This window comes from Girardinichthys multiradiatus, chromosome 17 (assembly GCF_021462225.1).
Source record: "Girardinichthys multiradiatus isolate DD_20200921_A chromosome 17, DD_fGirMul_XY1, whole genome shotgun sequence".
Classification (NCBI taxonomy): Eukaryota; Metazoa; Chordata; class Actinopteri; order Cyprinodontiformes; family Goodeidae; genus Girardinichthys; species Girardinichthys multiradiatus.
The window spans coordinates 13,796,490-13,812,516 of record NC_061809.1 but is presented as its reverse complement, the minus strand read 5'-3'; the positions used below and the strand labels follow the sequence as shown (position 1 = coordinate 13,812,516).

Sequence of the window (16,027 nt, the reverse complement as noted above, 5' to 3'; positions counted from 1 at the left end):
TCAAAAGGCAATAACTCCAAAGGCCATGATTTGTATCTGAGTTGTAAGAATAAGGAGATGACCTTGTACTCTTCAACACCTTAAAACATGTTTTCAAAAAGAATGAGGCAAACATTTAGTTCGGAAGAAGCGGGTATAGAAAATGGATGGATGGGTTTATAATGCTATTTATATAATTCTTTTTTCGAATTTACTGTGGGGGTGAAATTGCAGAATGCACATACATTAAGCATTGCAATAATGTCAAACAATAATGTCAACCAAAATATAATTATCATTAAGTCGTTAATGACATGCAGGTTTTTTTGAGTGGAGTTGGATTTACATCTTTCTTATCTGTTTTTCCAATTAAAGAACTGAATTAAAAGACAGAAATATGTTGCCCTTTAAAAGACTTCCTGTCCATTTCCTGGCCAAATCTTGATTTGCTGATGGTAAATTGATAGAATTGTATAAGAATATGCATATGACCATGTTCTATCTAAGGCATGTTTGCAGAAAGAAGAGCACAAAATTGATTACATGTGTGTTAACAGTTTAAATGAAGTCAGGCAAAACATTAGTATTATAACATGGGCCCACAAATTCCTTCATTATAAAAATTACAATATTTTATTTAGATTTGCATCTTCCCAATTATCCTTTTTCCATTAGGGGATGTAACAGGATTAGATTATTTTAAAAAAGAGAATTACTCTATTCCCTGAAAGTCTTCCTAGAAAGCCATCTGGTTTAATCATGACCAAACATTTCTTTACTTGTGAAAGGTTGATAGTGTGAAAGTGTATGGATATAATCTTGTATTATTCCTCACAAATGAGACAAAATCATTCCTAAAACTCTTCATGGCTAGGAAACCCTAAATTCCTAAAGTTACTGCAGGCCCTTGATGCTAAAATGTCTTTATGACCTCAGTTTAAATAAAGTCCACCAAGATACAAGATCATACGGTATTTTAAGAAACATAACATGTCTTATTTTTCCAATTGGAGATGTAATAGAAAAATATTGTAACAATAGAGGAAATTATTTTGCACCCTTACATCCTTCCTGGAAAGCTACGTGTTGGCCTTTTTCCATGGATATGATAACTTAATTCACATTAGAATTCATTTTACACCCTATTGGGATAATTGCAGACATGCACATTTTTTATTGTGTCTCTCTAGCTAAAATTGTTACTGTTGTGGTTCAATAGTCTTCCAAAGGAAGTCAGTGTCATGGAGATAACCTGGGAAAAAGTGCTGAGCCGGACTTGATGTTCTGCAGGCCGGAAAGCAGAGCTGTCCACAAGCAGGAACCCACATTCTGTCAACTCACATTGCTTTCACATGTGGACATTCTTTAACCCGCAAACTGCAATCAGTACAATTTTGCCTCTGTCAGGTCTTTTTAAGACCAAAAACATGCCGGCATACTAACGAACGCGCAGGAAGAGGCTCCCAAATAAGCTGATGTGTCATGCCTTCCTTTCCGATATTTCTGCAAAAGCTCAGGAAGGAGGCAGCTGCACCTCTCTGTTTCTTCCTCTTCTGGTCTATGTGCCTCTGTGGGAAACAGAGCTGTGGCAGTTACAGTTGCTCCTCTGTACAAATCTGCAGCCCCTTGGGTGGGAATCGCTGCAATTTTGGACAGCTATGAGCCGTTGTTGTGTGGTCCAAGTGATCGCCTTGACAGAAATCCAACTTCTGCAGGTAGGGGCAAATGACCTACATACTATCCCCAGAGTTAAATGACCAGATCACAAGTAGATGTGTGGTAGGTTTTTGAATGTGGGAGTGATTATCTGCCCTTTTTTGAATACTATGCATTTATAGGAATGACTAAATAGTCACTGTGGAATGCAAATTTTGTGATCAGTTCCCTTTCCCTGTCTTATCTCGCCATGTATTTCACAATCTGGTGTGTGGTTACAGATATTTACTGGTTAGCATGATCAGCAAAAACACAGAAAGCATGTCTGACAAGTGTTTTTGTTCCACTTTCATCTAATCTTCATTCATTTTAGATAAAGGGAAAGGTCAATGAATGGCATCAATATGTATTTTGCAAAATTCTCTTTGTTTTGATGGAGAATTGAATCCAAACCTCCTACTTGTTTTGTCCACAATTTGTACAGCTAAATAATGTCACCGTTACCCAGAGTTTCATAAGGTGTTGGATTTTTCTGAAGTGAAAGGAGAACTTGGGCAAGAGTGAAACTGAGTTTGGCAAGAGCATTTCGATTAGAAGACAAGGTTTGAGCATGGCTGTTAGAAATATTATTTTAGGTACAGGATTTCTGAGCAGACTTTGAGAACCTTTGCTTTGAGGTAAATCACACAATAATTAATTGTATATCTGTTACAGATTGCATGATATTATTTTATCTTAAATGTGCTGTTATGTAGTTTCCTACTGCCATTGTGATTTATAGCTAGTGTTGGGTTTGATTACTTGGATAAATTCATTCAGAATTACTTAAGCGATGTTGGTTGAAGATTAGGAAGGAGCTTGGTGGGAAAAAGAGAGAAGTCATAGATATTTTTGAGTGTTTAACCTTAAATACCTCTAACATGGAAAATCACATTAGAAAGACACAACGGATTTTGTGATGACTTGCAGGTTTACATCTTTAGTTTACAACAGCAAATTGGCAAAATAGAATTTGAAGAATCAAAACAAAATAAGGAAGGCTCTGCTAAAATACATGAAAATTTAAAATCAAAATCAGTGAAATTTACAAATCAAACTATTTACACTGAATATGGTTGCATGTCAGCTGCAAATGTGTGCAAACAGAAAATGAACCTGTGACCTCTTCCCAGGGCAGTAATTTCAAACACTGCCTTGATTGTTGAAGCAGGTGCTGGTATCCGTATTTCAAAAAAGTGAAAGGCTAATTGGCCTGAAATACCCGCAACACTCCCCAAACTTGGACCTTGATCAATTAGATTCCTATCTCATCCCTCCTTCCATATGTATGGCAGCCACTGACAATTTTTTCAAGCATGTTCAACTCCACACTTGCACAGGCCTGGCATTGTGACGGCCGGCATTGGTGACTGAACGGCCATTGCTGCTCGGATCTAATCAAATTCTCCGCCTTAAGTGGATAACAAGTGTGTCTCCGGAATGTACAGTAGTGTGAGGGCCGAAGTGAAACCAGGACAATCCGTTGTCACACACAGTAGATACGGCGTAGCGGCTTTGGCATCTCTCCTGCTATCCACAGTGGAAAAAAATGTTGATTGGCTAACAACTAGCATCTTGTTTGACTAGGAGAAAACATATAAGCGCTCTCAGTTACTACTGACAAGTTTAGTATTGTGATGAGTTTGTTCTTAGTTATGTGGATGGGGAGTAAATAAGGCCAGCAAGTCCAGTTGATGAGGGGAATTAAACATGCTTGGGTGCATTTAATGTGGCGCTAGCAGAAACATTTTGTTGCTAGAATTTATTTTTAACATTAAGAGATAGTTCTGTAGTTTAAGTGAGGTTGTCCAACTGCATTAAGCTAATAACTATTCTGAGAAAGGGTCAAAACCAAAATAGATTTCTATGTATTAAAACAACTCCAACCTCAGTAATGTTTTACAAGCACTATTTTTATAACCCTTAAACATTCTTATGCTTGCATTTTGGAATTGTTCAGAGAGAACTTGATGATTATTTAGACTGGAAATGGGGGTTCGAGGCAATTCATCACCAATCATCACCATCCTGAGTGAAACATCTAAAGCATTTCTGATCAGACTATACCTTTACATCAAAGCCAGCCCAAAACATGAACAAAGTGAGCTGCTCCTTAGAACCATCTGTAGAACATGCTAGAAAATCTGAAAACATCATTGTTGTTACGTTTTAAAGAAAAACCAATTAAGGAAATTTAAATTCTTTGACATTTTAATTTATTCAGGATTTACAAAACTGACCATTATTTTAAAATCAATGTGAGATCGTAAAATTCTTGAAAATGTAGAATTCAAATAAATATGGCATTTTTTAAGAACTGACAAATGTACCACTTCAACATTTCTGAACTGTTCCTTCAAAGTTAAAGGCTTCACTAGAAATAAAGTGTTTTTTGAGTATGTACTAGGAAACAATCATTGCACTTAAACATACTAAAACACTTTTGAAAAAAAAAAATAAAGCAAACCATGTTATGAGACTTAATAAGTAAGAACAGCTTTATTTTTTATTTATATATTTTTTTGGCATTTTAGCTTCAAGCTGCAACTGCACCAAAGCCTTATTTAATCAAAACTAAAGTGCCTCTTTTCACCATGCTTGATGAGATGCCTTAATTGTTTCACAATGATTTCTTCCTTTCAATATTGAGTTTCACTTCCTCGTCAAGTTAAAGAAGACATTAAGGTCAGTTGCTTCTGCTGCTATGCTAGTAATGATGGTTATCAAAGTTTTCTTCTGTTCTGACTGATTCACTTTGGTCGTTCATGGAAAGATTTCCATCACATCTGAGAAGAAGTAAATGAAATCTAGGCGACAGACCAAACAATGTGCAGAACTAACTTTGTAAAGTGTCTCTCTGCAATTGCCTACCAAAAAACCTTGGTGACCCATTAACTTATAAAGCAAGTTACAACAGTGAGGTTCTCTGTGAGAACAAGGGAAGTAAGAAAATTAGACATTTATGGTGAGATGTTCTGAAAACAACCTTTGTTTTGCACCAACTACGACATAACAATATCTTTACTGTATTTATTTGACAAGAAACTGATAAAGCGAAACTATCTAAATTTAAAACAGTGAATGAATGAAAAGGCTTGGTTAAAATGGCATTAGAGAAGTTATTTAAAACCCTCCACTGGGGAAACAAGGGTCAATTGTGCTGCCACAACCCCTGAAGCAGGCAGCAGAAGACTTTGGGAAGTGATCACTGATTGGTCAGCCTGACAGAAAAAGGGGTGGTCTAGATAAATTAGTGATAGACACTTAAATGCAGACATCCTGGAGTGATCAAACCCTGAATGATCTAACAGTCTGCCGTTTGAAGTGATTATCATGCTATGCAACATAAAGGCTTACACCCAGCTGTGGAGCTAATTAGTTCACTTAGAGCCCTTTATAAAAATCTGCTAGGGGACTGGAAGGGACAACCAGTCACTGAGAAGTCAGCAGCTTGACAGGATAGCAGCAGTAGCAGACCTGGATCCCTAAAGCTGACCTACTGGATCACCTGCTTTTCTTAGAATGCCACACTTAAGTGACTGCAGCTACTACAAAATGCGGAATGCAACCAGAGCTTCAAAAGTAAGAATATGAAAGTTTAAAAAAAAACTTGACTTGGTAAAGTTTTGGAACATTGTTGGCATAGTTTCTTAAACCTGGTTCTAAAGCTTCCACAACTACCTAACTTACTTAAATTTAAGAATTGTATTGTTTTGCAGCTTTGGCTCAGAATGTAGAACAAAATGAAAAATAAAATTAAACAGATTAAACACAAGATTTGACTAAGATTGTACTTAAACATAATGTTTTTAAATGGATTCATAATCCTGTAAAGTTTCTGCGACTAAGTGAGTAATCCTGAAGATCCCCACATGAGTAAATTTTGCCGCTGTTTAGAAAAATTACTATGAACCATTTTTTTGTCATCCTTTGCCCAGCACATAAAAAACTGTGAAAAAAAGTTGAAATTGCTTACATTTTGATCCGATTTTATATTTATGCAAGAGGCTCAACTAGTGCATGGTTTTATGTTTTTGTTTGTGTGTGTGTTTCAACAGGTCCAAAGCCACCTGGAGAACTCCAAGTTTCATCTTCATCAAAGCCAAAACCAGCCAGTGAAGGAATACCTGACACTGGGTTCCAAGCTTGCCTCTTCGGCCGGAACCTGTCACACTGTGTCACATCCACACGCCCCCGGCCAGCCGCTGGCCAACGTGCCGGTCATGAGGAACGGACATATGCCCGCTGTCAGCGACGGGAGCAACCCTAACAGCCCCATCACTCTGCTGACGATGGGCAACCACGACGGTGAGGTGAGTAGAAACAGAAACAGAAAATATGGAAAACGTGGAACTGAAATCGTCCCTGGAAAAATAGAGAAACTAGAACAAAAAGTTTGTATGCTGATCAACAGCCTGTCATAATTTTTAAAGATTTCACAATATCCCTGTGACATTTCACATTCCCGACAAAATACATGCCTGGTATGGTGATGTAAGATATGTTATGTAGCTGTAACTCAAATTATGAAAGTGTGCTCTTTGTTTGGATGCATAATCAACATGCTAAATATGTCAGAGCCATCAGCAGCTAAATTTATATCATGATTGGTTTTCACCTCAATGTTGAGAGTAACTAATCATCCAAACAATGTTCTGCCACCACTGATCGCCCTTTCTCCCTCTGATGAGCTCATCAGTAACTTCAAACAAGCAGTGTCGGATGAGAGTACACGTTTCAAGAGAGGGTGCTAACAGATACTATCCATTTCTCGCCACCATTGCTGAACAAACTGTTATTAAATTAGCTTCCCTGTTTTTATGGTTTGAATATTCAGATATCTGAAGAGGTGGATGGTACACAAACTGTACCTTATTACACTGAAATAACTGCTTTCTTTTAGTTTCCAATGGATGAAGTTATTGATGACCTAATTAGTCTTGAATCTGGCTTCAATGATGGAGGCTTGGATTGCATGGAGCCTAACATCATAATGCAAAACAATGTAAGTATAAACCACTTTAAGTCTTGCTCTAACAGCCAGGGATTAGGCAATTTGCAATTTGCATGCCTTTTGAATCAAATTTTAAATTCCCTCTCTTTTGTTTGTTAATCTAATAAAACTGTGGTCAGGTTTAGGTCACATTAGTTAACTAATGACTTCTCTCTTTTAAGGCTTAAACAGGACTTGAAAGTAAAGTTCCTCCACCCAACGTGGATTCATACAACCTAGACGATCTTGGGAAAAAAGGGACCTGACTTGCTTTCAGGTCAGATTAAGACAAAGGATGAGTCAAAGTTCACAAAGGCTTAGGAACATTTACCATTTTACTAAAGACGTTGAGCAAAGCAGATTAGGTTCTGATAAAAATAAAGTTACTTCTTGGGAGTACATGTAACAAGAAACATCACCAAACAAGCACAAATAGACACAGCATGATGGGAGTCTCACATTCTGATAGATTAAAAGGGAGATGGATACAAAGAGAGATAAAGTACTTCAACAGAAAAAATTACGGGGGAGGTAAAGATAAGAGGACAGAGGAGGAGATGGAGGGAAGAAAAGGAAGAGTCACTTTGTTTGAGCGAGGGAATTTGTCGGAAGAAGTTACTGAGCCATCAGATTTGGCTAATGCATACACTCCCTTTGGGCTTGTTCAAAAATGATACCACGCTTAAATGGATCAATTCATCCTAATTAGTCATACAGCATGATGCATCACTTTGCTTCACCTTGTCAACACATTCCGAGACACAGACGGAAGAGGGATTGAAGTGATTACAGCAGAAGCAGGAGGGGGATTGTTGCAATACTTCATTTTCCTATGTATGTTTATCCCCTGCTCCCCCTCTTCCTCCTCCTACTTCTTCTAACTCTTCAATAATTGTAAGAATATCCATTGGAATAACAGTATTCCTATCTCTTAAACTGATTTTGGCCCATTACAATGACACACCTCATTACATATTACTGGTATTTTATGTGATAGACCAATGCAAAGTAGTGCATAATAATGAAGTAGAAGAAAAATGAGATATCGTGTGGAAACCTTCTTAGCAAATAGACTGCCTTGCATTTAACTCCGGTCATCTTCCCATCAGCTTTCCTGTTCCTGCCAAAGAAAAGCATACACACACTGAGATGCTGCTACCACCATGTATGACTGTGTGGTTGGTGCGTTAGGGTTATTTGCGGTGTTAGTTTTCTGCCACGCAAAGCCTCACACATATAGACAGAAAAAAGTAACATTTTGATCTAATCTTGCCAGAGAAATTTCTTCCACATTGCTGTGTGTCACTAAATTCTTCCACATGAGCTGTGGATCTCTGCAGATTCTCCAGAGTTGCATTGAATCTCCTGACTGTTTCTCTGATTAATGCTCTCCTTGCCCGGCCTCTCACTTTAGATGACCAACCGTCTTAGTAGGTTTGTTGTCCTAATTTCAGAGTAAAGGGGTCTGAATCGAAATCCACACCATGGTTTTCAGATTTTAATTAGCAAAACCATGCATCACTTTCCTTCCACTTCACAACTTTGTCTCTCAACTTTGACTTGGTTAATTGCCAACAAGCCCAATAAAATGCACAGAAATCTGCGGCTGTAGGGTGACACAATGTGAAAAGCTCAAGAGTTTTGAATATTTTGACAAGGCAAAACATAGAAACACTCAGCACATATTTGACTTGACCCTATTCTGTTCTGTTTCACGTCCTCTTGCCTTTTCCTTTTGTAGTCCACATCCTGTCTCTCACTTGACATCCAGCCTTGTTGCGTTCAGCTCATTGGTAGTTACATTTGACACTTGTGTCATGGCTAAAATTGCCTGTGCATTTTGTGGCACCCATGGTGACCCTACATGAGATTTTTTGGCCATAAATACACAAATGCGAATTAGTCACACGTGCTTTCCGGCGTGCCATATATCGTGATGTGTCTGGACTCAGTGAAAAGGCGTTACTATTTTAGAGGATAAGAGGCCCCCATAGGAAAACAGTTTTTCCTCTGTTCATGCCATTGACCTAAAGAGCCCTTTCATCTGATGGCATGCTCTAAACACAGAGCATCTCAGTGTTTAGGAGTCTGAGAGCTTTTAGCAAATTGCAGTATTCCTAAGCAGTTTAGAAAAGCATGGAATTTAATTTTGGTATTTTCTAGGTATGGATATGTATGAAAAAAGAAAATAAGAGAATGGAAGAAAAATTGTATTTCCAGACTTCATTTGCTTTCCCATTGTCAAAAAAATTGTATCATTCCTTGCTTCCCCACTCCCTGTTGGGTACCAGGAACCCAGGAAACAAGAAAATATCTGGAAATTTAGGATGCTCTAAACTAGAGTTGAAGATCAAGAGTTAGAGCTACGTGAGCAGGTTCTTTCGAGGGACTTTACTCTTTGTCATGCAAGACAAACAGTTAATCTGAACATTGCCTCAACTAGGGGGTTATGCACATAGTTTGTCCTGCCCTGCTGTGGCAGACAAGGAACCATAACTCCCTGCTGGGTAGTTTGAATCCAAAGCTCTAGGTGGGGGCGACAACCTTCTCTGATCATTCCCCTCGCCTCTTGTTGTTCCTGCCAATTCAAGACAAAGCCATGCAGCATTTCAAAACAACTATTTGTCTTGCAGCTTTTGATGAGGTGTGAAAGCAGAGTGCATGAATGTGAAATGTGTTTCCCACTCGACTGACCTTTCCTTTGCTTCTTCCTTCTCCCTGCAGGTCTCCCTCAGTAGCAGCATGCTGGACATTTATGGGGGTGAACAAGGTATGAACCCCCTTAATGGTGGAATGAGTCCCACATCTAATCCCACAAAGTTCACTGTTAAAAGGGAATTCACAGGTATGGACTCATACCACGGGACTGAGCAAGCAACTAATCGCTAATAGTGAGATGAGAAAAAAGCATTAGAAATGACACTGATTCTTTAGAAGATTTGGTAGAAGGACAACTTGTACCTATGTTGGCTAAAGTAACAAAAGTTCTGGCATATAGTTGGTTCTAAAATTAAGTGCAGTATGTCAGGCTTATTTCTTTATGGTACTTGATTATATGAATTAGTACTCTTGTTTTTTGTCACCATTCAAAAGGAGAACCAAATTAAACAGTGGACGCTTTGGAAATTTTATATTAACCTCAAACATAAAGCAAAACAAAAAAAGCCTAATTGATTTAGGAAACAGAAAAGATGCCAGAAGAGTGCTTCACTCTGAACAGGAAAATAAGTCAATTAGACTCTGCTTCATTTGAACGTAGGCACAGAGGACAATGGAATGTTACACAGATGCTAAATTGTCTTGATTGAATCAACAGAGACAAATTGGGAAATCCAATCTCAGGTTCCTAATTATGTAATTTGGAAGAATGTGAATACAAATATGGGCCCGCTGCATTTTTCCGTCCCTCTCCGGGACAAATTATGGAATTGGCTAAACTATCCTAATTGTGAAATAAGTACTTTAAAAGTGGTCACAATTATTATTTTTTCTTTTACAATGAGCTTTATGACAAGCCAGAGGGGATAAATGGGGCTGTGTGTGTGTGTGTGTGTGTGTGTGTGTGTGTGTGTGTGTGTAAGAAGGTCATACTTATGTCTGCAAAAGAGGCTTTAGCTCCCCGTTTTGACCCCAGCACTTAACGTCCTCAGAATAAACTGATTGTTTGTCGTTATGACTGGACCTTCTGTGGAGTTTTTTGATTGTTGTCTTTTAGTTTCTAAATCAGTGTGCATTGCTAATCCATTTGTTCCCCTATGTGATTTATTTTTGTATTTCTTTAACAGAGCATGATACCAGGGTTATGGCCAAAGAAAGGCAGAAAAAGGACAATCATAATTTGAGTAAGTGTTTCTAGTTGACTTTTTCCTTTTTATCTGATCTCAGCTAATCCCAAATCTTCAGCCTTTAATTTTCTAATTCATCGGTTGTTTTTCAAGAACCACTATCTTTGTGTTAACCAAAAAAAAAAAAAAAAAAAAAATCACATCTGAGGATGTGATTGCGTTCTCTGTTTCACTTTTACTCAGACATGGAAATTTCTCACCAATTTAACCTCAAAACCCATTAAGCCTTAAGGCTGCCATACATATATCTAACAGCATATACAGAATGTAAAAAAAAAGAAGAAAAAACAACAATAAACCAAGAATATCACTGATATCTCATTAGTTCATTACAATATAATACAATTTGTGGTAGTAATGCAAAAGAAGAGAAGGACTTTTTTCCGTTTTTGGTGTTATGTCATAAAAACAAAATGAAGCAAACAGAAAAAAACAACAACTCATCAACACCAACTTATTGGTTTATTGGATAAATTAACAGAAAAGTACTTTTTTTTATTTAAGAGTTGAGGGTTTCATATCAACCTTAACTTCAAAATCTAATATGGCTTCCTTGCTCCCAAGACTTTGGGAAAAACACAGTAGAATATTTTTTTTTATTACTGCTGAACAGTTGCATCCAGACGTAGTGCATTGCAAAAGTAATCCAGCTCCCTAAACATTTTCACATTTTGTCACATTACAACCATAAGCTTCATTGTATTCTATTTGGTTTTTAGACCAATACAAAGTAGTACTGAACTGTAATAGGGAAAGAAAATGATTAATGGCTTTCAACATTTTTTGCAAGTAAAAGTTGGAAAAGATTGGTGGTCATTTGGATTCAGCTCCCTATTTACTCTGATACGTCTATGTAACATCCAAAGCATCAATAACCAGCAAGTGACAAAATGCACAGAAAATATGCACTTTGAAAGGCACGGTGGTGCAGTTGGTAGCACTGTTGCCTTGCAGCAAGAAGGTCCTGGGTTCAATTCCTGGCCTGGGGTCTTTCTGCATGGAGTTTGCATGTTCTCCCCGTGCATGCGTGGGTTCTCACCGGGTACTCCGGCTTCCTCCCACAGTCCAAAGACATGCCTGTTAGGTTAATTGGTAACTCTAAATTTCCCTTAGGTGTATGAATGAGTGTGTGCATGGTTGTTTGTGTGTTGCCCTGCGATGGACTGGCGACCTGTCCAGGGTGTACCATGCTTCTCGCCCATAGACTGCTGGAGATAGGCACCAGCTACCCCGTGACCCACTATGGAATAAGCGGTAGAAAATGACTGACTGATGTCTATGTAACATCCAAAGCATCAATAACCAGCAAGTGACAAAATGCACAGAAAATATGCACTTTGAAAGGCACTGTAAAAATTTCATTTGCACAGTACTTTGCATACTTGTTTTAAACATTAACTGAAAAATTGAAGGGCATAGCATTGAAGTAAAAAAATATTGTGGACCGATTCTAGTTAGTCTTTTCACGGAGTATATCATTATCACTGTATTTAGCAAATCCCTGACTTGGAGAATAATGGCTCTAATCAACTCTTTTCAAATTTGTTTGCTTAGTTGAACGAAGGCGAAGATACAACATTAACTACAGGATTAAGGAGCTGGGTACGCTTATTCCAAAGTCCAATGACCCGTAAGTAAACAATGCCCTTTCTTCCGTTTGCTGCAAAAACTATATGTAGAAGTGTTTAACTTACAGTAGTGACAATCCGAATGTTGCTCACTGAATTCAAATGAGTCCTCAAGCTCATTTTAGTCATCTTTCAAGGGTGCGCTCCACCTTCCATCTGTAGTGTCTGCACTTTGAGATGTAAAACCCCCTCACTCTCAGCAGCTGTTAGCTGTTTCGGTTTAAAGCCCGAGCGATGAGGGAGAGGGTCAAACGTAAAGACCCTTTTACGTCATTCGAATGAAAGTTTGAAGCTCAATTTGAACATACAGATGGAGCATGGCACACTGCCCATCTATTCGCAGTTGAACTTTTGCTTCAAATTTAAATGGGAGGTTAGCATTGTCACCGTTCCATTAACAAAGGGATAAAGGAGATTATTAACGCCAATCAGACCAGCGACTTAGTCGTGTGCAGAAGGAAAATTTTATAGGGTCCCTTGTCCTTTTTAAAAAAGTAATAATACCTGCAAAAAATGACTTGCACTCTAGCACCTTAAGTCCAATGCTCTATTTTCCTTCTTGCCTTCCTACTTAGCTCATTTTCTGTCACCTATTTTTACTCGAGGATTAATTTTACTGAACAAGGAGGTACAAGAATGGACTTTCCACCGAGCTTCTTAACTATTCTATTAAAAATCCCCATTCCAAGTCCCCGTGTAATGTCCAAGGATGAATAATTGCTCCATGTAAGTCTCCATTTCTAATTCATATGATAAAAAGGAAGGGAAAAAAAAAACCCTTTTAAAAAGTTTTCCCCAATCCTGTATTTTTGTGGAACAGTATTCTGCTGACTTTAGGGTTTCCTATGTAAAAAGTTATCCTTTATGTTCTGTTTTTTTTTTTTCTGTAGTGACATGCGGTGGAACAAAGGCACCATCCTGAAGGCCTCGGTGGAGTACATAAGGTGGCTGCAGAAGGAGCAGCAACATGCTCGGGAGCTGGAGAGCCGTCAAAAGAAGCTGGAGCAAGCCAACAGGAGGCTGCTCCTGAGGATCCAGGTAATAAAAATCGAGAAACCATGCTGGGTATGGAGTAGTGGGGTCCAACGTCAGTCCTCAAGGGGCCAGAGTCCTTCATAGTTTTGAAAATGTCCCTGTTCAGTATACCTAAATTAAATGAATGGTGTCTTTGTGGAACCAGGTGACATTCTTAGGATGTAACTCCACCATTTAAATTAACTGTTGGAACAGGGATACATCTAAAACCCTGCAGAATACTGGCCCTTAAAAACTAAAGTTGAACAGCCCCAGTTTTAGGTGTTTTTCTAGAGTTTCTTCCAATGTTGGAAGGAAGAGAATCTGTAATCATCCTAAACATCAATACCAAATAATATAGACTTTTTACACCAATAAGAACATATCCAAATGTGTAATGGGGCTATGAGATAACACAGATAGGTGATGAGAACTGAAAACGTCCCTTCCCTTGATCAGTATGTGAAAGGAGTATGAGAAAGGTGTGGCTGGATTTTCTCACTGCCACTCCCTTCTAACTGTTGATGAATGTGGTCAGAATAGAATAAACTTTAACCCATGTTTTATGTCATTCATTTCCAAGGAGCTTGAAATCCAGGCACGAGCACATGGACTCCCGAACATGGCCACTGCCTTGGGGACGGTTGAACTGTCCTCCCACCTCCTTAAACAGCAGCAGCAATCCCAAAACCAGACACAGCAACAGCAGCAGCAAACACAACAGCCACCCGTTTACCAGGAGGACCCGAACAGCGACTACGTCCAGAGGATAGCCGTGGTGACAGGTGTGCCATCCATCGCCACCGCCGCTGCCAACGGCCCGCAGGACCACATTCAGAGAGTCGATGCCTGCAACACGTTCTCCGACCCGCTCTCCCATTTCACAGACTTTTTCACTGCCACGCTTAAGGAGGAGAACCAGCTGGATGAAATCCTGATGGATGACCCGCTCTCGCCATTCGGCACTGATCCACTTCTGTCAGCTGGATCCCCAGGGGCTGCTTCCAAGGACAGCAGCCGCAGGAGCAGCTTCAGCTCCGCCGAGGGCGACGACCTATAAGGGTCCTTGATCTTTGGTATGAAACAATGACTGCAAAGTTCAAACTCCTCCTGGTAAAGGGTCCTTGAAGACTGACTGGATTTAGTTATCCTAATCTGGTTCTGACCACTGCAGAGGTGCAAAGCTGACAAACTAAGCAAAACCCCTAAAAGTGCCACTTGTTTAGAAGCCGTCAACTGTCTCCAAAGCTAACATTGTATGATGCTTTAAAGCAATAGTTCCATCCAATGAACAAACTGCTTTAAACTTTATTACCACTGTTTTTATCTGCCTCCCACAGAGGGCAGAAACAGACTTGTATTAAAAAGGGAGACATTTATGAGTAAAAATGTTAACTACTACTGGCTATTTTTAAGTCAAACACTGTGGTGGTTACACACTGTAACATATGCAAAATAATTACTGAAAATATGCCTGAAGTGTACTTTTTTTCTACCAGTTTACAAAAGAATCTTAGTCAGACATTTGCATTTTGTGAGGGAGGCCTTATATGAACTCCTAGGACATGTAACAAATGTACTCATCTCATTGCTTAACGTGTGCTTGGCTTTGTCCGTCTCTTTTACGGGTGTGCTTGTTATTATTTTTGTATTTATATATGCTTTAATCTGTGTATTCATATAAAAATATATAAACACATATACAGTACTCAAGCTTTTTCATTCATAGAAGTAGGGGAGAAGTCTGATAATAAATCTTATTTGAGCAAGAAGTTGGTGGAAGGTGAAGGGCTGTCTTACAAGTTGGTTGATTGGGAGTGAGTGGTGAACAGGAGGGGGGAAAGAGGAAGGAAATTAGATAATAAAGTAGAGAAGGAGTGATAATTCTGATGAGTCTACTGTGAGTTGATTAACCCTTGAGGATGAATAACAGTATCAGATAAGGATTTGCTATGAGAGCTATTAGTAGGCAACTAAGAAAGTTTCATTTGAGGTAAGTAAGATGAAGAGATGAGTCTTTCCAGTTTTTCAGAGTAGCAAATGGAAAAAAAATAGGGGTCCCTACACTTTTTTTCAGGTCAATATTCCATACCTTTCCAGAATTAAATATTCTGATTTTAAATTCCCATAATTTAAATTCTATTCTAGGATGGATGGATGGATGGATGGATGGATGGATGGATGGATGGATGGATGGATGGATGGATGGATTTAGACAATGGGACAGGAAACACAGTATGAAAATCCAAACGGTATCCACATGGTTTTCTTCAGTACTTATCTAGACATGGAAAATATTATTAAATTTGACACTTTTCAAGACCTCATAGGAATCCCGTAAATAAATTTTTTTAGACTTAATAAGGCTTGTTTGTAATAGTAATACAATTAAATCATTTTGAAAATGAAAACTTCTGCTCATCCCATGCTACCCTAAGGCATAGGCTGTTTCCTTTTTGACCTTATGTTCATACACACTATGAAGGCTGAAAACAACATGCCAATACTTACTTAATGGATTTCTCATCAAAGCCTCCCTAAATTAATGTTGCAGAGTGTTATTAGAGTGCGTTTCTCAGAGAAATCGAAACACCCACCCTCTTGAATCCCCTCTTGAGCTGCAAATAAGACTAAACCGATCAATCATTATGGAGCACAGCCAGACCAACTAGAACGTAGCGAGTGATGTTTATGGGTAATTGGATAAAGCAGTTATGGAAGGTTAAAATTGATTTTCATTATGCCGAGTGTCTGAGATAGACTCTGAAAGACTGAAAGAGCTATTCAAAAGGATTATTTTAAATTTAAATTTTGTGTTGCTTGTTTTCTTTTTAGTTTGTTTAACAATTCCAAATAAATCTGTACAAATAAAT

At 38.6% G+C, this 16,027-nt stretch overlaps 1 protein-coding gene across 12 annotated transcripts in view; it reads left to right on the top strand.

The window, feature by feature from the left end:
• The window catches only part of tfec (transcription factor EC), a 60,452-nt gene extending 45,599 nt beyond the window's left edge, over positions 1-14,853 (top strand). For 7 of the 12 annotated variants that reach the window (XM_047389180.1, XM_047389173.1, XM_047389177.1 and 4 more), the window contains 7 exons: positions 5,733-5,987; positions 6,578-6,679; positions 9,392-9,512; positions 10,453-10,509; positions 12,067-12,142; positions 13,031-13,178; positions 13,738-14,853. In XM_047389180.1, coding sequence (XP_047245136.1) covers positions 5,733-5,987; positions 6,578-6,679; positions 9,392-9,512; positions 10,453-10,509; positions 12,067-12,142; positions 13,031-13,178; positions 13,738-14,214 — 1,236 coding nt within the window. In that variant the 3' untranslated portion in view covers positions 14,215-14,853. Of the gene's footprint in view, positions 1-1,538; positions 1,695-2,179; positions 2,313-4,973; positions 5,257-5,732; positions 5,988-6,577; positions 6,680-9,391; positions 9,513-10,452; positions 10,510-12,066; positions 12,143-13,030; positions 13,179-13,737 lie in introns of those variants that run through there. The other 5 variants (XM_047389183.1, XM_047389185.1, XM_047389182.1 and 2 more) reach the window with 5 other exon arrangements.
• Positions 14,854-16,027: the final 1,174 nt, after the last annotated feature.